Source organism: Candoia aspera, chromosome 2, assembly GCF_035149785.1.
Source record: "Candoia aspera isolate rCanAsp1 chromosome 2, rCanAsp1.hap2, whole genome shotgun sequence".
Classification (NCBI taxonomy): Eukaryota; Metazoa; Chordata; class Lepidosauria; order Squamata; family Boidae; genus Candoia; species Candoia aspera.
In genome coordinates this window covers 97,107,610-97,130,933 of record NC_086154.1, presented here as the reverse complement: position 1 = coordinate 97,130,933, position 23,324 = coordinate 97,107,610, and the positions used below count along the sequence as shown (strand labels likewise).

General features: G+C 39.5%; 1 protein-coding gene across 3 annotated transcripts in view; it reads left to right on the top strand.

Moving 5' to 3' along the window:
- Window positions 1-21,597, top strand: part of NACC1 (nucleus accumbens associated 1) — a 33,607-nt gene extending 12,010 nt beyond the window's left edge. The window contains exons 2-7 of one of the 3 annotated variants that reach the window (XM_063292491.1): window positions 8,406-8,495; window positions 8,769-9,756; window positions 11,874-12,044; window positions 13,174-13,279; window positions 13,530-13,627; window positions 13,988-21,597. In XM_063292491.1, coding sequence (XP_063148561.1) covers window positions 8,460-8,495; window positions 8,769-9,756; window positions 11,874-12,044; window positions 13,174-13,279; window positions 13,530-13,627; window positions 13,988-14,247 — 1,659 coding nt within the window. In that variant the 5' untranslated portion in view covers window positions 8,406-8,459 and the 3' untranslated portion in view covers window positions 14,248-21,597. Of the gene's footprint in view, window positions 1-8,405; window positions 8,496-8,768; window positions 9,757-11,870; window positions 12,045-13,173; window positions 13,280-13,529; window positions 13,628-13,987 lie in introns of all 3 variants that reach the window. The other 2 variants (XM_063292490.1, XM_063292492.1) reach the window with 2 other exon arrangements.
- The last annotated feature ends 1,727 nt before the right edge of the window (window positions 21,598-23,324 follow it).

Sequence of the window (23,324 nt, the reverse complement as noted above, 5' to 3'; positions counted from 1 at the left end):
AAGTTAATAAAGATTTTAAAAATCATTTTGTTAGGCATGGCATACTTAGGGTTTGGAATAAATATAAAACAAGACAAGAGATATAAAGATTTGTTAAACTTTGAAGAGGGTGAAACTAAACTTAAAACAAGGGTACGGTTAGAATTGGAAGGTTATATTTGTCACTGGTTTACATTTGCACAATTGACAGAACAATTTAATTTGGATAAAAAGACTTGTAATTTTGTTAATGAAAAAACTCAGTTTGAAGTGGATTTATGTACCAATGATGAGCATGTTATTGCTAAAATGCATAAAATGTTATTGCACATGAATTTGGAAGTTGAATATGTTAAAGGCTGTATGATTGAATGGGCAAAGAATGTTGGATACAATATCATGCTTGAGCAATGGGGGAATATGTTGAATAAAGGCTTGACATGCACTTTGAATTATAATTTGAAAGAGAATTTTATAAAATATATGCCGTTGGTATTTAACACCGAATAAGATGTCAAAGATGTATAAAGGGGTATCAAATGTCTGTTGGAAATGTTCCCAAGGTAAAGGAAATTTTATCATCTTTGGTGGACTTGTGGGAAGGCCAAGAAATTCTGGGAGCAAATATGTATTACAGTTCAAAAGATCCTTAAAGTTAATAAACAATTGAAACCAGAACTTTTTCTTTTGGGCTTGATAGACCAACAACTTGAAAGAAAATTTGGGACTTTGTTTCTGTACATAACAGCGGCAAGACTTTTGTATGCACAAAGATGGAAAAGCCTACAAATTCCCACAACGGAGGAATGGATGGTGAAATTAATGGAATTGGCACAGATGACAAAATGGACAGCATTGATAAGAGAAAATACTGTGACTGGATTTGTTTCTATTTGGAAACCGCTTTTGGACTATTTGCTTGTACTTGAAAAAAATGAGCTTTTGATTTTAGGTTTTGATGATTAAAGTAGTAGTTTTTTTGTAGAAATAATGTTGTTAAGGTTTAATTAAGAGATTATTATATATGTATTTACATCTGTGTTGGAGAAGGTTGGAAGTCACTTTCTGTTTATCTTTTCTTGTTATTCCTGCACTTTTTAATTTTTCTTTTTTCTTTATTCAAGCTTTTCTGTACTTTGCATTTAATTCTATTTTTGAATCTCAATAAAGCTTAAAAGAAAAAAACAAACAAGGGACAGCCAGAAGCATTAGGACCAGACCTGCAGCTCCCAGTAATAGAAGTCAAGGAGCATAGTAAAGAAAATGGAACTAAAAATAAATATAAACTAATGACAACAGGTAGAACAACCAGCCTTAGAATTGACAATAAAAATACTGAAGTGGTAAATAGTTTCTACCTTTTAGGATCAACCATCAACAGTAAAAGAACAACCGGTAAAGAAATACGCCACAGAGTAGTACTTGGTAGAACAGCCGTGAAGGCCTTGGAAAAGAGATTCAAATGCCATGATGTGTCTATGCCTACAAAGATCAGAATCCTGTAAGCCATGGTATTCCCTGTGACACTCTATGGAAGTGAAAGTTGGGACTTTGAAGAAGCAAGATAGGAAGAGTATTGACATTTTTGAAATTTGGTGTTGGAGAAGACTCCTGGGAATACCATGGATAGCCAAGAAAACAAACAAGTGGATCATCAAATCAGCCCAGAGTTCTCACTCGAGGCTCAAATTATCCTACTTCGGACACATTATGGGAAGCCCTAGCTCTCTGGAGAAGGCACTAATGCTGGGAAATGTGGAAGGAAAGAGAAGAAGAGGACAACCAGCAGCAAGGCAGATGGGCTTAGTTAGTGGTGATGGTGCCATTGGAAGAGCTGAAGGACCAGGTTAGAGACAGATAATCATGGAGAATATCTATGTGGTCACTAAGAGTCGACAATGATTTGATGGCATGTAATCAATCAAAAAAGATGTGGTTTTCTTTAGTGGTTGAGTAATAAAAGCCTAGAGCCAGTTTGGTGTACTGGTTAAGGCATCATGCTAGAAACTAGGAGACCACGAGTTCTAATCCCACTTAGGCACAAAGCCAGCTGGGTAACCTTGGGCCAGTCACTCTCTCTCAGCTCTAGGAAGGAGGCCAGGGCAAACCACTTCTGAAAAACCTTGCCAAGAAAACTGCAAGGACTTGTCCAGGCAGCCTCTGAGAATCAGGCATGATTGACGGATTTTTTAAAAAGCCTATATATTTTCTTATCAGAACAAATAGCAATTTTAGGAACAATTTTTTAAATCAGGAAATCAGTGCTATAGAGGAAGGGTTTATTCTGTTTCCTATCTATGTTTGTGACAGTGAAGCTCCTCTTTGAAAAAAGTTTCTGTGGGAATTTTATAGATGGTGTTATTGTCATATCTAACTTGATTTCCATTTTTTCAGTGTTTTATAGAGTAAAGTTCTGTATACTAGAACAGTACAGCTATGTAGTGATTTGGATTTGATCACCAGCAAGTATTTCAGTGATTCTGGGAAAAGATGCAGCTGCTCTAAGGTGTTGCAGAGGGTTCTACGTTTCTGATCCTGGGTGAACCAAAGTACTTTTTGAAGATTAAATACAAGTGCTTCACTGCCCTAAGACAAAAGTTTTAAAACCCTATATCTGTTACTGACTGGCTTCACACACTGAACTGAGTTATAATTTGTCTGAATCATGCTTTGTTGAGTAAGTCACAGTGGCTGCATAAATATGTAAGGCTAAATCATAAGCTGCTGTACAAACCATGTGTCTAGGTTTGCCCAACTGTTTAAGCCACAGTCAAATAAATTACACTACTGCTAAACTTTAAATAATGTTAGAATTAGTAATATTTTGAGGTGAAGGCAGGGATGATCTGTGCAGAATGGTGGCAGGCTTACATTTGAAATAATATACTGTGGTTCTGTCTACTCCTAGAGAAGTGATACTTGATACCATTTAACCCTTCGGCTCAGAGTCAGCAAAGAATAGTGCTGTCCCTCAATATCTTTCATTCTTCAAAAATAGTTTCCACCTCCAGTTTTTCTGAAATGGATGAAAATGATGGAAGAAGAAACTATTGCTCCCATAGAAAATTCAGTAATTTGTGGCAGTTCCTCAAGGAGAGTACTCCAGATTTTTTAAAAAATGTATCTTTGATAAAGATAGCAAAAGCTCCTGCAAGTTACTTGAGGAACCTGTTCTTGTTTCCTGTATATAATTTGGAAAGTAGTGGCACCCAGAGCACTTTGAATTGTGAACTGTTTTGAATTCAAAGTGCCCCATTTTTGCCTAGAGCCATTGTATTAAATGCAGAATAACAGTTTCTTTCATTTTGAAAGTGTTTGAACTCAAAATGGGACAATTTGCATTTGAGGTGTTTTGCATACCCATAAATTTAAATAACATCCTAACTCTTCTAATGTTACATAATTCATGGGTGTGTTTACTCTGTGTATCCCCACATCTGTCATTGTTTACATGACCAGGCATATGATTTATGGAGAAACTGAGTTATTTATCTTCAGGCTTCAAGCAGTCTATGGCAGAAATTGAGGCATTGTTTTTAAGTCAAAGGCTTTATCTGTAGTATCTTCTTAGACAACAAAATATTTGCTGATTCAACTGGACTCTGAGACAACAGTGGTTTTCACAAGATCAGGGTTGGGGAACCCGGATCAAGCAAATAATTGTAACACATAATCTGTTTTGCCTTCTGTGTGTATATTTTGACTTGGCAATAATTGTCCTCCACACTGTTTATCCTGCCTCCAGCAAGACTATTTCGGAGAGTAGCAGTTGAATTGTAGTACAGCTGAAATGCTTAGATTTCTGTCACAGTGAAAAATGCTGTTTAAACTTAGTAATAACAGAGGAGCAGGAAAGGTGGAATACTTGACTACTTGGCTCCATTTTTACAATTCTGAGAAAACAATGGCTCACATTGAGGGTGACCACTCCCAAATCAGAATTCCTGGATTTTTTAATGGTTTCGTTCCATCCCTTACCTCTTTCCATTATGTTTATATTCTTCTCAGCAGAACAGCAACAATCATCTTTCGCCAGAAAATTTTGACAGGCAGCACTCTAAAGGCTGTACTGTCTTCTTGAAAGTTTAGATATAAGTCTGTAGGCCATTAAATAAAATTAAAGAAAGTGTGAGGCAGCTGTTTAAACTGATAAAATCAACATATATATTTGTTATTGTGGTCTAAGAGGTTTTATTCTAGTGTGCTTTTTCTGAAACCCAAAAGAGTATATAATACTATATAACAGGTAACAAAACTGCTGTGTCCCTATATTTTTTCTTCATTGGGCTCATTTAAACGCTCATCCTTAGAACTTGTGGAGAGTGGTATAAAAATGGTGTGTCAGATCTCTGACCAAGTTGTGAATGTTGGGCACCCAGTTCATTGTGTTTACTTAAGAAGAGATAGTGTATTTTGTCAGCTTTAATGGGAAGAGTATTTTAATGTTCGAGCTGTGTGAAGAGATCCCTTAACTAAAGAAGTGCATGATAGTTACTATGTTCTCTTTAATGATAGTCCCTTTAATGATAGTATTAGAAGAATAACATGTTCCTATTGTCTTGAAGATCATTAAAAATCAAACATCGAGAAAATCATTTAAAAAGCACTATATAAAAATCATGCATGTTAACAGTATGCTTTAATACTCATACCTCAGCAAATGCTGTCATGATCAGCATAGGCTGTAAATAACAATCATTTGCAATGTAATAATAATCAGCCATTTGGATCCATGATTGCCTTTCTGCAGTGGAAGGCTTCTAAGCCAGTGACACACTTCCAATTATGGAGCCCAAGAGGAGATTATCTTTAACAATTCCTCCTTCCATCCCCTTTGCCATGTCAAATTCTAAGAGTTTAGATGCTTATGGAAAGGTTAGGAAAAGTGATGCTGGTGGCTAGAAGAAAGGATGGGAAGAATGAGGTAAATAAAAATTGCTAGAAAAAGTAAAGTATGCAACTAAGAGGACCGTTGAAATTATTCGTCCCAGTCAAATCAGATGTCAATAATAGTTTTGACTGTTTAAAATAACTTATTTCTCAATGTATAAATAATTTCTCAGTATTTTTTTCTATTGAAAATGTCCCTGTTTTAAACATAATAGTTCTGATGTCACTGTGCTTCAAATGCAGTCTTAAATATTTCAAATTTTGCATGTAATAGTGTCTTAACCAATGTATTTGTTCCTTCTGGGCAATATCATATGTAAATGCATACCATGTTTAACTACTTGGTAATATAGAATGTTTAACTGAATATAACAAATATACTTAAATTCTGACTCAGAGCTGTGAAGGAAATTAAATTGTAGCTTATGCATCTGTAGTAGAAATAGTATCTTGTGGCATTTTAAAGATTGACAGATTTAATATTGCATATGTTTTCATGGCTTGCACAGTAAAGTTCTTGTGCAAACTTCTTAATTTTTAAGGTGAAAGACTCATGGTTGCTGTTGCTGTTATAGACAAACACTGCTACCCTCTTGGAAAATACTTAGATCTGCTTTCCCCAGTTTGGTGCCCTCTAGAAGTGTGGATTTCAACCCAGAGCCAGCATGGTCATTGCTGAGAATCCTAGCAGCTGAAGTCCATGTTTCCAAGGGCATCCATTTGAGGTTTAGGATCATCATCATCATCATCACTTGAGAACATTGTTAAGTGATTGAATTAATACTGCAGATGATCCTCAACTTTCCTTCTTCTTGCCACCAAGATTTTTCTCCTGCCATACAAACAGCACAAAGGTACCTTTGAGAATGGAAGAGTTAGGCCTGCCTTTCATCCCACATGTAGCTTTCAGTCTTTATGTCTTGTATTTATTATTAGACATTTGTATCTGGGGTTGATTAGATGAAAAAAAGGGTAAAGATCAGAAATTTACTGAATGGCTATCAGGATCTTTTATTTTCAGACCATGCTTCTGGTGGGTGTCCTGTATTTCTAGAAGAGATGTTGAGATTCCTCAGCAAATTTTCATCTTAGTAACTTCTACTGCAGTAAATTAAAACTGAATTTTTAAGAAATTGAATGCTCAGAGTTCAAATTTTGTGAATGTTGGTCCCATTCTGATAAAAGTTCGATTGAAAACAACTGAAAGTCTATTCCATTACAAATTCATTTTGGGGATGTTTCAGGACTGCTATGTAAAAAGCTGCATAAAAGATTTTTATTTTCACCCTCCCTATCTCCTCCCCCCCCCAAAAAAAACCTGTTAGTTTTTAAAGCCTTGGGGAAAGGAGGGAGAAATTTACCTGATGGTATCTGAAACATGGAGAAGAGATCTTAGTCACTTTCCCTGTCACAGTTCTGAATAAACTCAGTGTAACTCTGACTGTGTGGGAGGATTATCTTGTATTGTTCTGCTCCAACCATCTCCAAATAACTGTAAAGCACGGTCTCCCACCCAAGCCTTTTGTAGAATTGGGAATTTTTAAAGCAGCAGCCCACTGCGTACCTCTTCTGTGTCCTCAGCCTTGCATTGTCATTCCTTGCAGAGTAATGTCTCTTCTCTGTGTGATTTGTAGCAGGAACTTCTTAAAGTGAACTTTTGGGCAAGCAATATCCTTAGTGGGTCATAGTGTCTCTCTAGTAGAAGAATTATGGACACAACAACAACCATTAATTTTTGATATTTAATGTTCCACCCAGCATTAATCTGCCCCCCAGTTGCAAGTGGTATGAAGGAATAAAAAACAAAGTTTTGTCTGTTTTTAGCCCAGGCTTTCATTGACATTCATGGTGTATCTTATCTCTGACATGCATATTGTTTGTCCTAAAAAGACAGTATCATGATTCAGAGTTCTCTGAGCTATTATCAGGGAAGATCAATATGCTCATAAGAGCCTGTCCCTTTTTAGACATAGGGAGGAAGCTTCACTGGGTTTACAGATCACCATTGCTGCTGGATTACAACCTGTTTATCATACATAGTTTTTTACAGTGGCAAAGCTGCCATACTTATTGTCTCCTTTGAATTGCTTTCAACGCAGTCGTCGTGCTGTCACATAGGATTGTTTTTAACCAAGATTAATAAAAAGCTACATTTAAATCTTTTTCCATAACTCCTGCAGTGTTCATTAATATCAAAAGAAGAAACTTCAGCTATGAAGCTGCACATGCTGTTCTCTGTTTGAATGACATCAGAATAGTAGAAAAAGGGGAAAATTACATAATAAGAATGGACTACGAATACTGTCATTTCTGGTTGCTTAATGGCCACAGACATCCAGAAGTCTAAAAAGTGCCCAAGTGTGGCAGATACTGGAACCATCTTAAATTTGTGTAGATCGTCTATTATTTATTTATACATTTATTTATTTATAATATTTATTAAACAATTCCTTCAAGTTACAATGTCTTATAAAAAGAATAAATCAAGTTAGCAATAAAAGCTAGTAGTGAAATAGTTTTTAAAGCAGATGTCTGTCTATCATGAAGTGGACTGATCTTTTACAGGCATTTAAATTTAGCTGAAAGCAATGGTTTTTGGGTTCTTTCAAGATACAAGAGAAGAAATTAAGACAATGAAATGTAACAACAGGGTTGAGAAATACTTCAAAAAAGAGGATACATTTTATATTGGATAAGATAGATGCACATCACTGTCTAAAGAATCAGCGAGGATATTGGTTGACCCTTCATACCTCTCTTGATCTAAATGGTATCTTCCTCTTCCTCCTCCTCCTCCTCCTCATGTGAATTGGATGTGAAATGATTTTGGCCATGTTTGCACAATATACTTCACTCAATCTGGTGCTCATTAAGCTAAATGATTTACCTAGTGCTTTAGTCCCAGATGACCAAGGGAACCAATGGTTGCCCTAGTTATATAGGGTGCAGCCATCTTTTAATAGCATCTCAGCCCACTTTGCAGTGGCTGGCATGCTATCACTTTCTGGTTTGTTTGCTTCTTTACAGTAAGAAGGGAAAATATGTGGTCTTCCCCCATTCCTTTTCTCTCCCCATTTCATCACCATCCACCCCTGCACATTCAGAGGGGCAGGAGGAATGCCTATGGTACAGAGGAAGAAACTTCATTTTATAGTTCCTCTAGTCTCCCCATCTCTTTGCTGGAGGCTAGAAATGCAGGCTAATCTCAAATTAACTCTGTCCTCTGGATAAGGACAAGGTAAGTAAACTGATGACTAACCTTGGTTACAAGTCTGGTTAAAGCAGAGGACCTTAACTACATTTTGTCAAAGGTTTGAGTTTATATGATACACAAAGTCTTTAAATGAATGGTTTAGTGCTTTTGACTCATGAAAACTGGATCAATAACTAAAATATAATGCTGGTGCTTCCATTTCTAGAGACAGTATATAAAATGGTTGATTGTGTGGACTACCTCATTTCTGCTACCTCCCTAATAGAAGGTGTGGTCCACAGGGTTCATGTGGCCTATGAACCCCTTTTTTTGTGGTCTACAGAGGCCCTGGAGATCACACTATCAAAATTTGGCAACTAAGTATCAAATTGTGGAGATGGAAAGAAAGAAGAACAGAAAACCAAAGAAAGAGGTATAAGCTGTCAGATTGATTTAAACATTTAAAAGCACACTTTAAAAATGTCCTATCAAACCCTACCTCTCCTGTTTGCATGAAATCACCACTTCAAGGCCTTGCCCACTTTAGCCCTCAGCTATTGAGTTAAAAAAAAAAAAGTGTGGCCCCAGGCTGCCAAAAGATTGCCGACTTCTGGCTGATCTCTCTCTTTGGCCCAGTCTCCTCCCTTTGTTCTTTTTCCATGGTCATTCCACATTTAACTTCTCTGGCTCCTTATTCCTTTTCCAGTGTACTCATCTGGGTGAGGAGGAGAAGAAGAGGATGGCTCAGATTCTCCAGATGGAGATCCCCAACTTTGGTAATAGCATCTTGGAATGCCTGAATGAGCAGCGGTTACAGGGGCTGTATTGTGATGTCTCGGTGGTGGTGAAAGGCCATGCTTTCAAGGCACACCGGGCTGTACTGGCTGCGAGCAGCTGCTACTTCCGGGACCTTTTCAACAACAGCAAGAGCACGGTGGTGGAACTTCCTGCTGCTGTGCAACCTCAATCCTTTCAGCAGATCCTTAGTTTCTGCTACACTGGCCGCCTTAGCATGAACGTGGGTGACCAGTTTCTGCTCATGTACACAGCAGGGTTCCTGCAGATCCAAGAGATTATGGAAAAGGGGACTGAGTTCTTCCTGAAGGTCAGCTCACCCAGCTGTGACTCACAAGGCTTGCACACTGAGGAGGCGCCTTCATCTGAGCCACAGAGCCCTGTGGCACAGACATCTACCTGGCCTTCTGGCAATACGCCCTTACCCCTGGTCTCTCGTGTAAAGACAGAGCAACAGGACTCGGACTCTGTCCAATGCACATTTGTGGTTAAGCGGCTCTGGGAAAGCAGCCAGAAGGAAGGGGGTGGTGGTGGCAGTAATGGCAGCCGCAAAATGGCCAAGATATCCTCCCAGCAGGAGTTGAGCGGGGGGAGCCGGCAGGCTCAGCAGCAAGTGCAACAACAGCAACAGGCCCAGCAGCAGCAACAGGCCCAGCAGCAGCAGCAGCAACAGGCAGCACTAACGGGGGGAGGTGGAGGAGCAGGTGTGGTCAGTGGCCCCAGTACTACAGACCAAACAAGCCCTGGCACCTCCAGTGCCTACACCAGTGACAGCCCCAGTTCCTATCATAATGAAGAAGATGAAGAGGAAGATGCACCTGAGGAAGGCTCTGATGAACAGTACCGACAAATCTGCAACATGTACACAATGTACAGCATGATGAATGTAGGACAGACGGGTGAGTGTCCCATGTGGACTGTTAACAAGCTTTGTGGCTATGTTCTGTTTGCTTTGAACAAAGGAAAGGGGATGTATCTCTACCTCTGTTTTGATCAGAACATTCAGTCATGGGCAGAGATGAGATACAAGGGAGATCTTGGATGATGGACAGTAAACATGACAGCAGAATCCTTGAATCTCAGCTTTGCATATTGGCTGCTGCTTTTTAAACAACTTCTGTTGTTTAAAAAGTGAGATATGGCTATGCCTCTCTTCGATTCACATGCATAGCAGACATATGCAGTAGGTACTGACAGCCTACCTTGATTCCTGACATGAGCTTCCATGTGTTTGTGCAGAATGTATAAGGCATTGCAATTGACCAATATGAAACAGAAATGAATGTGTTGTGATATATTTTGTGTGCATGTATGAGAGAGAGAGAGAGAGAGAAATGCTTCTGGGATAATGTGTGAAGCAATCATGAAAAGGACTTTAAACGAGGAATGATTGGAAATAAATATCCAAATAATAATAATGTCAGCCTAGAGGAGTGGTATGAATAATATTTATAGAGTGGTAGTATACTTGTAAGTAACAGACTGATCAAGGCTTTGAGTCCATACTCTGAGACCAAGCAAAGCATTTGCTAGATGGTTTTCTCTCCAGGTGACTTTTGTTCTCTTGCTCATAGAATTAAAATAGGAGGGGACAATTTAAGTCGTCAAGTTGAACTCCCTGCTTAATGTATCCATGACAGGTGGCTGTCAGCCTCTACCTGAACACATCAAGTAAGAGGCGGGGGGCAGCTGCAACTTTGAATGTCAACCTGGGATGCTGTGGTAGTGATGATGGGAACCTGTGTCTTCTGGACTTTTTCATGTCTTACCTGTTCAAGGATTGGGAGATCTTCTGAAATACAACCAATAAAAGTGTACATTGAAAAGTGCAATCATAGCAAGATGTTTAAGCTTAACAAAACCAAGAGTTGTCATTTTGCCTTGGTGACTTCTGAATAGGACTACTGGTGCTGTCCTCACAGTTCAGAAATACTGGAAATAGTATAGTGCAGAATGCTCCTGTCACCTACTGATAGGCCTGAGCTAGTATTCTTCTATAACATGTACATTTAGGCCATTCACAAATTGCTTGTTCATATATTACCCAAATCCAAGTAGTTATTTCTTTTTTACCTAAAAGGCTCAACAGCCCAACAGCCTAGTCTCAGGGGTTGACTGAGGAGACCTTACTGAAGGTTTCACCTGAGGTTGGGCCAGCTTGACCCTCCACAACCAGTGAGTCTTTCTCTATTTTAACTTTAATATTTTGGGATTGCATCCCATCAGAGGTGCTTTAAGCACTCCATGCCATCCTTGTAAGAGGCAACTGAGGACTTCTTTTTTCAGCCTTTGACAAGTTCCTTTTGCTTCACATCTGCTGCACCATATGTCTTTTGTTTTTTGTTAGTTTGTTTGTTGTGGATAGTTTTAAAGCATTGCATTCTATCACATCTTTGAAGTCTGCTGAAAAAAAATGGTATACGGCTTGTTTTTCAAAAATAAAGAATAAGTATTGAGGATTCAGTCACCTTAGCAAAGCTGCCATTTTCAGTGTACCTGATTGCTTCCCAATCTTCAGTATATACTTCCCTGGTGGCTGAAATTTTTATGAAACGCTTTGGGAATATGCCCTATAAATATGGATGAGGAGGAGGAATAGCGATCTTCTGCTTGAGATGGCATAAACAAATACAATGCTAGTGGATTTTTTCCACCTGTCAGCATTGTACATCTTTGCCTCATTTGTTGTAGTGAGGAAATACAGCCAGGCTACAACGTTTTTATGGAAAAGGACTGAACCATAAGCTCTTAAATGACATTCTGTTCCTGGGAGAGGAAGGGATAGTTGTTGTGATTCCATTTTTTTTAAAAAGGATGCAGTAATTTCTGCATTCAGGAGGATCTGTGAATTTGAATGACTTGCTTAAGAATACTCTTCAGGTGTGCGTTGGAAATCTACTTGCTGAGTTAAACATTTCAAAGAGAAGAATAGTCTTGGTACCTTCATTTCATACCTGCTCACCCCATTATTCCTCCGATTTTCCTCCTATCCTTCCTTTTCTTATTTTCCCAGCAGAGAAAGTAGAAGCACTGCCAGATCAGGTGCAGTCGGAGTCTCGCAACCGGATACGAGTGCGGCAGGACCTAGCTTCACTGCCTGCAGAGCTCATCAACCAGATAGGAAACCGATGCCATCCGAAGCTGTATGACGAGGGTGACCCAGCTGAGAAACTGGAGCTTGTGATAGGTAGGGCTGCTTAGGGTTGAAACTGATTTCAGTAAATAAGAATTGTCTTGCTTACCTCTTGCCTGAGACTCATTCTGTTCTTTTTGGGGTTAATTTTTTGTGTAAGGGAAAAGCAACCCTGATTGTTATGTTATGGGAGATTCCAAAATTTGGGAAGTCTACTTATTCTGGGCAACATTACTTAAAGATGCCCCAAAATTGGCTCCCAAAATTAAAAAAGGAAAGAGTATTAGCATTACCTATTATGACACCTTGCAGCTCTCAGAATACTGAGCTATGGAAAAGAGACCTGAGGAAAATGAATAACAAGGTGAAGTTATGCATGCCTTTTTCCACTGAAATGAGTGTGGCACTACATGTGAGTATGGACTTGGAGTCTGATTAGTTGTGGGGATAGCTTGCCCCAAGCAGATCAACATTTCGTCCTTGTAGTTTTGCTCAATGGCACTAGTTAAAATGATCTGAAAAGGACTCCATCATGTCCTATGACTTTTTGGTGAGTATAGTTTCTGAATGTGGCATATAGGTAAGCGATCTTTATGGCTTTCCATTATCCTACAAGGGACTGAGACTCCACCTATTGATTGGTGGCCAGCACTGAGTAGAAAAAGAAGAAACTGTCCAGTCCCTCAGTTCACGTAGTTGTATTTAGCAGCTTCTGCCTCTGTGCTCATGCCAAAATTTTTACTCTTTCTGATCTGAGGAATGAGTTGCTAAAGATACAAGCTTCTTCCAGCCCAGCAAAATAATCCTTTTGCAAGCAATTCCACATGTACTGTATAGAATTTCAAAGCTCTTGCTTAGGTTTGACTTTGTCCTCTGAACATCTGTAAGCCACCAAAATTGTTAGCCAAAAATATGGCTCCCAAACAGCTCATGTGCAGTATTACAAAAGCCATTTGTGTAGCTGACTTGGTGGCTGGATCAAAGCCACCAAATGAAGCCTGTTTGCCAGCTATTGTGCTGTATCACAATATTGGAAGCAGCAAGAAATGGGATGAATCTCATCCTAACTGCATTGTCTATTGTCCATTACATAAAGCTTTTGATATTGTGGTAATGCTTGATAAGATGGTTAATTGGTCTATACTCAGTTTGAATGTACACAACAGGCTTTGTTTCTACTCAGGTACTAATGTGTACATCACTCGGGCACAGCTGATGAATTGCCATGTTAGTGCTGGGACACGGCACAAAGTGCTTCTCAGGCGGCTACTAGCATCCTTCTTTGACCGGTGAGTAAATGATATGCTGTGGTATGGAGAAAGGAGGGTGTGTGTGTCTTCCTCTTTGTTTTCTTCTTCGCATCCCAGTATGCCTTTCTGCTTTGGAGGTATAGTCTTGGGCTCAAAGAGCAAGACAGGAATTGAGACTCAGCTAAAGACAGATAGCATACAAATGGACAGAATTGACCATTAGAGAAAGAGCACAGTGAGACACAGTGTGTAATAAAGTTTTAATTGCTTTCTTTTGAACTATTGCTAGGAACACCCTTGCCAACAGTTGTGGCACTGGAATCCGCTCCTCCACTAATGACCCCAGCCGGAAACCCCTTGACAGCCGAGTGCTGCATGCTGTGAAGTGTGAGTGTCTCTTCAAAATATTTTTTGCAGGAGAGTGAAGAAAATATAGGATAAACTAGTACTTCCCTCTTGAAAGATAGGGGGAGCCTGGGAAATCTAGCTACCACATCGTACTTAGTCTCTTTGAGTTACTGAAATCTATAATGCTTACATCACAGATAAACATAGTGCTGCATTTAAAAGCTTTGAAGTTGGTCCCTTCTCCCAGTTCCTGCTGCAGTTTTAAACTTGGCTCTGAGTCTTTGCAAGCTTGAGTAGGTCTTGAGGTTAGAAACAGAGAGAGGCAGAGAGCCTTGGGAATGTTCCCAATTGCTGCTATAGCAACTGTGATCAAGATGGGCCTCCATTTTCTTTCTTCAGTTTATTGCCAGAACTTTGCCCCGAACTTCAAGGAGAGTGAGATGAATGCAATTGCTGCTGACATGTGCACAAATGCACGACGTGTTGTCCGTAAGAGCTGGATCCCTAAACTGAAACTACTGATGGCTGAAGGCGACACCTACACTACCTTCATCAATGACACTGGCAAAATGGAGCCAGACATTATGGGCGTGGAACACAACTTTGAGACCAGCAGCCATGACGGGGATGCAGGCACCTCAGCCGAGGGCCTCCAGTGAAGTGTGCCCACCTCTTTTTCCAGGCGATGCTTTTTATTTCCTAATTTGATTTTTTTTTGTAGAATCGTTTTCCACCTTTTCTCATTTTCTTTTTGTTGTTGTTGGTTTGTTTTTTGTTTTGGCAGAGGGGAAAGAGAGCATTGTGCTGTCTCCTTTTTTAAAACAAAGATTCTTAAATATTGATCTTAACTTCCTCAGGCACCACAGGTAGCTTGAGCTCAGAGGAAAGGCCCCGCCGCTGTTGCTCCTGCACTGGCAGTTCCGACCGGCATTTCTCCTCTCCCACCCCCTTCTTTTGTTACTGTTTGGATAGGGATATTTTAGTGGGAGGAAAAACAACCAAATCCACTTGCAAATACAGGCCATGATACAAGGAAGTAATATCCAGAGCACTGCCTGTTCCTACATCAGATGTGTGTTGTCTCCAGACTAGGGCTGTAACTTGACCCTTAGTAAGTCTTTCCATTATAGAGAATGGGGAAATGTTGGTGTTAAGACGAACACCAGCAGGAAAGGAACTGATCCCAGCATTCTTGGGCTGTCGCCTTTGCTCTTCTCAGTTCCAGTCCTGCCCCTTCCATTTTTGCTTAGGTACATTTAGGTCTTAGGCAGGGAGACAGCTCCTTTCCTCTCCTGCCATTCTTGGTGTCCTCACAACATAAGTAGACTTGCACGCATGCACACTTATGTCTGCTTTCATGCCTCTGACCTATGCACTTTCTCCAACTGTGGCACACACTGGTTTGTCCTGTAGTTTACACTACTCTAATCTCCTGAATTAATATATCACGCAGGGCACTATCCTTGTTGCCTTTTTATTGGCACAGAGCTAGCACAGAAAACAAGAAAGAGCCCTCCCTAAACTTGAAGCTGAGATTGGCATTATCCTCTAACATAGTCTCCATTTCTTCTAAGCCAGCTTCTTCTCTGATACATATTTCTCCTCTCTAGAAAGAACACTAAGAATGCATACTGAGCCCACTTAGCTGGAAATAAGTGTGAATAGTGCTGCTGACTAAGCGTAATGAGACCTTTTTCACATACCTTGATGGAACACAGAATGTGTCTGCAAGTTACTCAGTTTCCAGCCAGTGTGCAATATTGGGCATACATCCATGCAGTCTGTACGGCGACCAGAAGGGCAATCTCTCTAGGGGTTAATAGTAAAAGGCAAATTTATCTGTTGTCTATCTCTGCTGTCATAGCTGGAAATGTTCTTAGAATTTGCTTTTAAAATATTTTTTACTAAAGGATTATTCCCCTCCAGCACATGCATGTGGATTAGGGAACAGAATAGTAATGCTGTGGATTTAAGTACCAACCCTTTCTCCCACTTCAGGTGCTTTGCCAGAGGCAAACATGGGGTTTACAAAGCAGATTCTAATGGAAGAGGCAAACCCAAGGAAGAAAGCATCACTTCCTTAATCCAATCCAACCAGTGCTACATGCTCCCCAGCATGTGTGGATGTTTCAGACCAATCCCCAGCTCCAGACAGCTAAGAAGAATCTTTACCAAATGGTTGAAAGTCTCCCAAAAGTAACTAACCATAATATGAAACCTTACCTTTTGTTTTTCCCCACTAAAGGCCAATTTCATATTAATGCAGCTCCTGAGTGATGTTTGACCCAGAGTAAAGGACTTCTCATTGGATTTCAACTTGAGATAGAAAGTAAATAAGTGGGCAAAGCAGGAACCTTAGGAAAGCTTCTCTCCTGCCTTTTTATATTTCTGTTGGCATGATTAAGGCAATAAGTCATCATCATACTGAAAGAATCTCTCTCTTCCTTGGAAATCCTGAGATACTGAACTAGCTATTCTTGTTGGCAATCAGACCCTTTATTCCTCCCAGTAAGACAGGTGTTCCAAACAATTCTTTGTACATCTGTGTTACTTGTTGCCAGACACTCCCTAAGCCTTCCTTTGAGCCAATTAAAACCATTCTCTCCAATTGGTAAAGGCAAGCGGGGGTAGGGGGGTGTTCAATCTTTTTAATAAAGGAACTTAAAGTTGGAAATCCTTGTTCCTGAACTTCCATGAAGACAATTCCAGGGCATGAATAATGTTACATCTCTCTCTGAAAAAGATTACAAATGCTGGGGCACTTTAACTCCCACAATCTAGGATTCTTCCAAATAAGTTGGGATGACAGCGCCCAGGATTCTAGTCTGCCCAGCATTCTAAGTGTTAAAGTTCTAATCTTTGGACAGATGCCAGTTTGTGAAAGACACCAGTTTCACTGGTATCTAATTTCACATGAAGGTATTAACCAGTGTCAATAATGTCTCATATGAATTTTTCTGTAAACTGAACCAAAACTGGCCTGGAAAAAGTTTTCCTTTTCCAAAGAAAGCTCAGCGGTTATGACTGAGTCTCAATAATTACCTGTTTGTAAGGAGAAACAAGTAAGATGTAAACTTTTTATAAACAATTAAACCACCTAACTCTACTGGTTGTATTTCAGCGGGGGTTGCAAACTTTAGATTCAACCAGTTTTATCTAAGGGGATGTACATTTACTTTGCATACATACATTTGTACATATGTGTGTATGTTCTCTATATGGAAAGGGCTCAAATTCAACCCAGTTGTCTGTCTGAAAGGTATACACATTCTGGCAGTTAGATCCTGGTTGACAAGGAGAACCAGTTTTCATATCATCATCTAGCTCCAGAAAACCCCTTAGTACAGTTTTTGTAACTGGGGAGGAACACATTTCTAAATAATTTTACAAATAGATACAAATCTAGATGAATTTGTTGATATATATTCCACTCTCTAGAAAGAACACTAAGAACGCATACTGAGCCCACTTAGCTGGGAATAAGTGTGAATAGTGCTGCTGACTGAGCATAATGAGACCTTTTTCACATACCTTGATGGAACACTCGCCCACTATCTATGTGAATGTGAATGTATCAGTCTTGCCTGAGAAGTAATGTGGGTGGATTTCTCCCCCTTAATATACTTCATGTGCATGTCCTACTTTGCTCAGAAAATAGTTGCTTTGTACTTCAAGACGTGTTGCTTATTTTCTATGGTCAGAATAGGCAGTCTTGTTCGTTGCTGACTTCAGTAAGTTGAAGACATTTTCTAACACTGGGGGGAGGCAAAGAGAAAGATGAGTACTGTATCTAAAGAGGTATAAAGTAATACTCAATTTGCAGAAAGATCATTGAGAGATTTTTGAGCTCAAGGAGCCAGGCCAGATGCAGAGGACCTGGATGATTTGAGTGCTGGTTCAGGAGATTGCAGTTGATTTGACATGTTTTCACAAAAGTGATTGTCCCAGTTCAAATGAGGTAAATCTGCCTCATTAAGCTAAGGTGGTATTATACTGATTTCCTTCTTGCATTTCCACTAAGGAATCCTGAGATTACAGTTTTGTGAATTTTCAGATAGTTCTGTTTTGTCTGTCTTTCTCAGAATTATAATTCAGGTGCTGCTATTTATAGAACTCCGTGATGAAGTGGGCAAACTTTGTAGTGTCCCAGTGCATGCCCTGCCCAGTGATTCTGTCAGCATTGGCTTTACTGTGAAGAAATGGCTCTTCCAAGATCTTGAAACTTAACTATTAACATTAACACCATTTCATACTTCACTGTTTTCACTTTCTTCAAGGTCCTATTTTCTCCTTCCCTACTAGTTTATTTTTGCAGGAGAGGTTCATTTATTACACAGGCAGCAATCTACCCAATGTTTCTATGGTATTATGGTCAGTTATATAACTAACCCCATTCACTTCATGTCTGATTAGTATTTTTCCTGAAGAAATGGAAGAAACAGAAGTTAACTTTTTAAAAATCATATACATTTTCTAGAAACCAAATAGGGGTACGTATATAGCTTATTATTTTATTACACTGAATAATCTTTAATCATGTTCTAGTTGAGAAAAGAGTAGGTAATGGATAGTGTTTAAAAGGGAGATAAATGATATAAAATTTTGTTGGTATATGATGTGTGTGTGTGTGAGAGAGAGAGAGAGAGAGGTAGTAATTGTCTTCACCTGAATTCTCAAATGGTTTTAGGAGAAAAAATTAATCAGCTGTCACTTTTGAAAATTGGCCTTGTTTAAATCATGGAAAGAATACGAGCATTGAACAAAAATTGTATATATTAGCTGGATTGCAAGTAAAAGACATCTAGGTGTCTAATCAAGAATGAATGTGCATTGTCAAGGAGGATGTCCCCTGCATCCCATTGTTTCTCTAAGTCATACATGGAACTGTTGGGATGAATATTCCAGTTTGATTAGAGTACATATCTAGGTCACCAGTTTTATAGGAACAACTAATACAGAACAATTGCATGCACAAAAGTTCCTTTTATCATCTGATGCTTGTATCCATCTCTCACCCAAGTTGACACCCACATTGTTGCATGTAATACAGAGGATGATCAATTACAGTTACCAGCTACCCTTTCATGAACATGAATGTGATTCTAATGAGTGAACTCTAAGATGATGCACCCTTCCCCAGACAAAAAAAACATGCCAGCTTTTTCCTCAATCTGCATTAATTCTAGTCTTGCCATTTTCTACCAGTGCCACTCCAGTTCCTGAACTCTGGTTGACTCTGGTTTCTTAGATGCAGAGAAAGCCTTTGATAATTTGAATTGGAGCTCTATGTTCAGAGTTTTGGAAACTCCTTGGCATAGTATTTCCAATACTATTCTTCCTTTTCCTAACCACATAATGTAATTTTTTTGATTTGGAAATGCAGAGGAACTAAGATTGTAATGGTATAAGACCTTTCTTTGCATAAAAATGTATGAAAGTGCATACTTCTTTCTACCATCTTGACCTCCAAACTAAAATTGGAAGACTTATACTTTAAATTCCACTCTGAGTTGGGAACATCCCTAGTTGAACTAGAAAATATAACTTCACCACAACATACTGTCTTAAGGGGATAAAGTGGTAACATAAAACAATGGAATGAAGCCCAAATTCCTTCCTCCCATAGTGGTTTTTAAAGCAGAAATAACTGAAATGACAAATATATTTCACTGATGTGCTACTCTGATCAGAATTTATTCTTCCTAATCATCCCACCTCAAGAGATTTTCCCTGTAAAAGTATGTTACATCAGTCTTATCTAATCTCCACTGAACTCCTATAATCTCCTAGCTATTGCTCAGATTGTGAAAAGCTGTCTTAGGTTACCATTGTCTTTTCAGGCAAGTGTGAACCAAGCAATCACACAAATGTAAGTGTGCATTATGCATTCATCCCCTTCTCAATAATCTTGAGCAGAGTTACTTGGAGGCAAGCAATAAGATTATTAGTTTTCAGTTTTCACCAACTGCTATAATATTTGGAGTGGGAAGATTAATCTCCCTTTCAACAATTTGGCTTTTCTCAATAATTGGATCAATCATTGGATACCTTCTTCTGAAAGAGTTCTAGTGCCTGTAGCTTCCTCCCACTTTCCCTAGCCTCCAAAGCAGCTACGTCCAATGTTGGGAAAGGCCAAAAAGGAAGAGTTATAAGGTTTGGACAAGAAAGGCTTTTGACTGGCTAGATCACAGTCCCCTGACTTTCTATCATGGCTCCAAACAGGAAGAAAAATCTAGATTATAAAAGAAAGAGAGTATTGTACTGGGATGAAACCAGTTTTGGGGGCAAAATGAGAGGATAAAGAGTTCTATGTTTCCCCCCTTAATTACATTGGCCTCTTGTCAACAGAACATTAAAGCTTATGGAGCCTCCTAGTCAGAGCAATCCATAACTGGAAATAACATTGCATTCATGGATCTGTCAGTGTAGTGCAAGTATAACTGTAATACATATTCAGGGACATCCACAGCGTATAGCTCAATTGATTTATGTTATCTAGAACTCTTGCTTCTCAGTCTTTTATCCAAGATAGAGCTGTGTAGATATGTTTGCAGTGCCATGTGCATCACAGCATCACTCACTGGTAGAACAAATGCTTTGCAGTCCTTGGTACTTCCATTTTGAATTGGGACAGACAGTTCGACAGTTCCAGGCGAGGTGTACTCAAGATGTGACTCAGGAGGCAGCAGTCTATGTCTCTGACCCATTCAGAGCATAGTCACATTGTTTTGAGTTGGATGGCCTTATAAATCTTATATAAATAAATAAAATTGGTGTGGGCCCAATCTTTGAGAATCAGGGACAAAGAAGGTGGGAGTTAAGGCAGAACCTGCTTTAGGATGTTGACCCTTTGGGCAAACCTCTTGATGAAATACAGGTCAACCTCTTCTATCCTACTCCTTTTGTCCAACAGATTTTGCACTGATTTTCACCATTACACTTTGAGAGAACTCTGAAATCTGCTTTGAGTTCAGGGAGAGAGAGAGACAGCAAGAGAAGTATAGAACGTGTGTTAGCCTTGGCATTTTTTTTATCTTCAAGTGAAGACCAATTTTTCTGATGCAGGGGGTGGGGGGAATTGTGCAATAATAGCAGCACCTGCTGAGGAAGGGCAGCCATTTCTTGCTGTGATTCTTGGGATGCCTGACCTAATCCAAGAAGAGAAAAGGAAGACACTGTTTTTAAATGAAAAAAGAGCATGCATTACTCCTTTCCTGTTTACATATTTCAGAGGCCATTAGGGCCTTTGGATAGGTGCCAAGGAGATCCATAGAAACTGGTGGAGTGATTCTGGTGGAACATAAGCTAGTAATTCTATTTACACTGGAAGACAATTTGAATAGCATCTTGCCATGCATGTTTCACATGTGATGGACTTTTATTTTATTGACAGCCAGTGTGATCGACTTGGGAACCTTTTGTGACAAAAGTGTACATTGCTTGGTTTTCATACCAGGAGGCTTGACTGCCATTGCAAATGTTGCAAGCTGAGCTTTCTTCCAAGACAGGACTGCCAGAGCTTGATTTCTAAAACAGTGAGATACAGTGGGGAGGAGTTCTGACGTCTGGGCAGACCAATGGCTTTTGGTACTGTAGTCTGTAATAAACATAGGTCCACTTTGATGCAATTCATATTCACTGTCTGGTCTCATGGATGATAGATGAGTTTGTAGCCAAAGGAGGACGTTCAGCATCCACATTCTGGAACAGGAAATATCTTCACCCACTTGGCATACTTAGGAAAGATCTGATGCCCAAATTTAAATCCCAGAGGATCTCAGAAAGTTCAGCTAGACTCTTCTTTGTTGAGTCTCTTTCCAACCAACTTAGGAATTTTCTCTAATGGCATATTTGCATCTTGGATATGCTTTCTATTAAAAATGGAAAGAAGAGATTGTTGGGGGTGGTGGGAGGCCTTCTGTCTTTTGTTGTATCCATTTTTTGTCATCTTTTATTTTCTTTTTGACATTTATATGCTGGTCTAGGACTGTAATAAATATTTGATTTGACATTTTCCTAAACTGAAGCAAACAATCTTTTTTAAAAGGACAAAAATGTATACGGAAAGCACTAACAAAGCCTGATTATGTAACCTCTGTGCAGATGCAGCATGGACTTTTCTCTTACCCTTTCCAGGCGCTTTGGGTTAATGCAAGCAGCTACTCCAATATCAGTCCCTCTCCCTTCCCTGCCCCTTGTAAAATCCTTTCAGAGAGGAAAACCAGTCCTTTAAAATACAAAATAACAAAGGCAAGCCTCCCTTTTCCCACCCACTCAGCCCATCCCAGGTCCTCAGCACCCCATGCTTTTACCTCTAAACTTCCCCCTTTGCCCCTGGATAATGCCAGTATTTGTTCTGTGTTATAAGTGCCAAGAAAAATTTTGTGACTCCTCATCCCTGTGACCTGAGAGTATCAAGAATTGCACATTAACTACTGTAAAGATTAAAAAAAAGAGGAATTCAGAAATGTTAATAAAAAAAAGTTTGTAACAATTGTGTGCCTGGCTATTTCATTAAGTTCATTATTGTTCTGAGATGTCATGGAACAGCTTTGCCAGAAGTTAGAGACTGGATTCAGTTAACAATGGATCTAAGCCTTGGAGCTTCTTATTTCTGAACATCATAACTCTACAGATTAAAATTAATACAATCAAAGATGCAACATTAGTAACAATTTTATATCATACTCTTCAAATTGTCAGGGCAAAAATATGACACTTGTTAAAATGGACATGAGTCCTTTGATCCAGCGGAGGCCTCCGTCTATAAAACAGGGAGGGAAGAAGCCATTTTTAGCATCTGCTTTTCCCTAATCCCTGCCTGGAAGGTTCTGTGAAACAGTATGGGGAAGTGCCCTCAAGTCACCTCCCCTGCCATTATACTGACAAAAACCTCTACAAGTGTTTCTTCAGGAATGTTCCTTGCCTACAACCTTTTATTTTGTAAGTTTTGCAAAACATGATGCATGGTGTGGGGGGGGGGGTGTCAGTGTGTGTCAGTTTTTGACTCCTGGCAACTGCCTAAACTAGACCCTGCATTTTTCTTGGCAAGGTTTTTCAGAAGTGGTTTGCCATTGCCTCCTTCCTAGGGCTGAGACAGAATGACTGGCCCAAGGTCACCCAGCTGGCTTCGTGCCCAAGGCAGGATTAGAATTCACTGTTGCCTGATTTCTAGCCTGGTGCCTTGACCACTACACCAAACTGGCTCTCCTTGGTTATTCTGATGAAAATGGGATCTAAGATCAAGATTGTGCATACTTGGTAGAAAGCCCCACTGAAAAACTGGCATATATTTACAAGTAAATATATGTTTTGGCTGAACGTTGTGTAAGAAATCCTACATTTGGCTATGATAAGCAAATATATGAAAGGTTTCTATTGCTAGGAATTGTGGGAGTCAACATGTGGCCCATTAATGAATGCCCAACTGCATCTTTCAGTTGCATGGCCAATACCAAGGGACACTGCAAGTTACAGGTTAAGTAACATCTCAAGAGTCACAGGTCACCCACCCTTTCTGCACATGATCAGGATTTAATAGAAATATTCTTTGATTTGCTATCTTCTATTCATTGCTTAGGGTGTAGCAGAATACCTATTAAACAAAAATTTTAAACCACCCAATCGTTGAAGCTCTCTGGGCAGTTTACAGTAAAGCAGTGGTGGATTTGAGGCATATGACACTGACATTAACTTACGGAATTGTCTAACAATAAAACACTGTCAGAGGATCTAC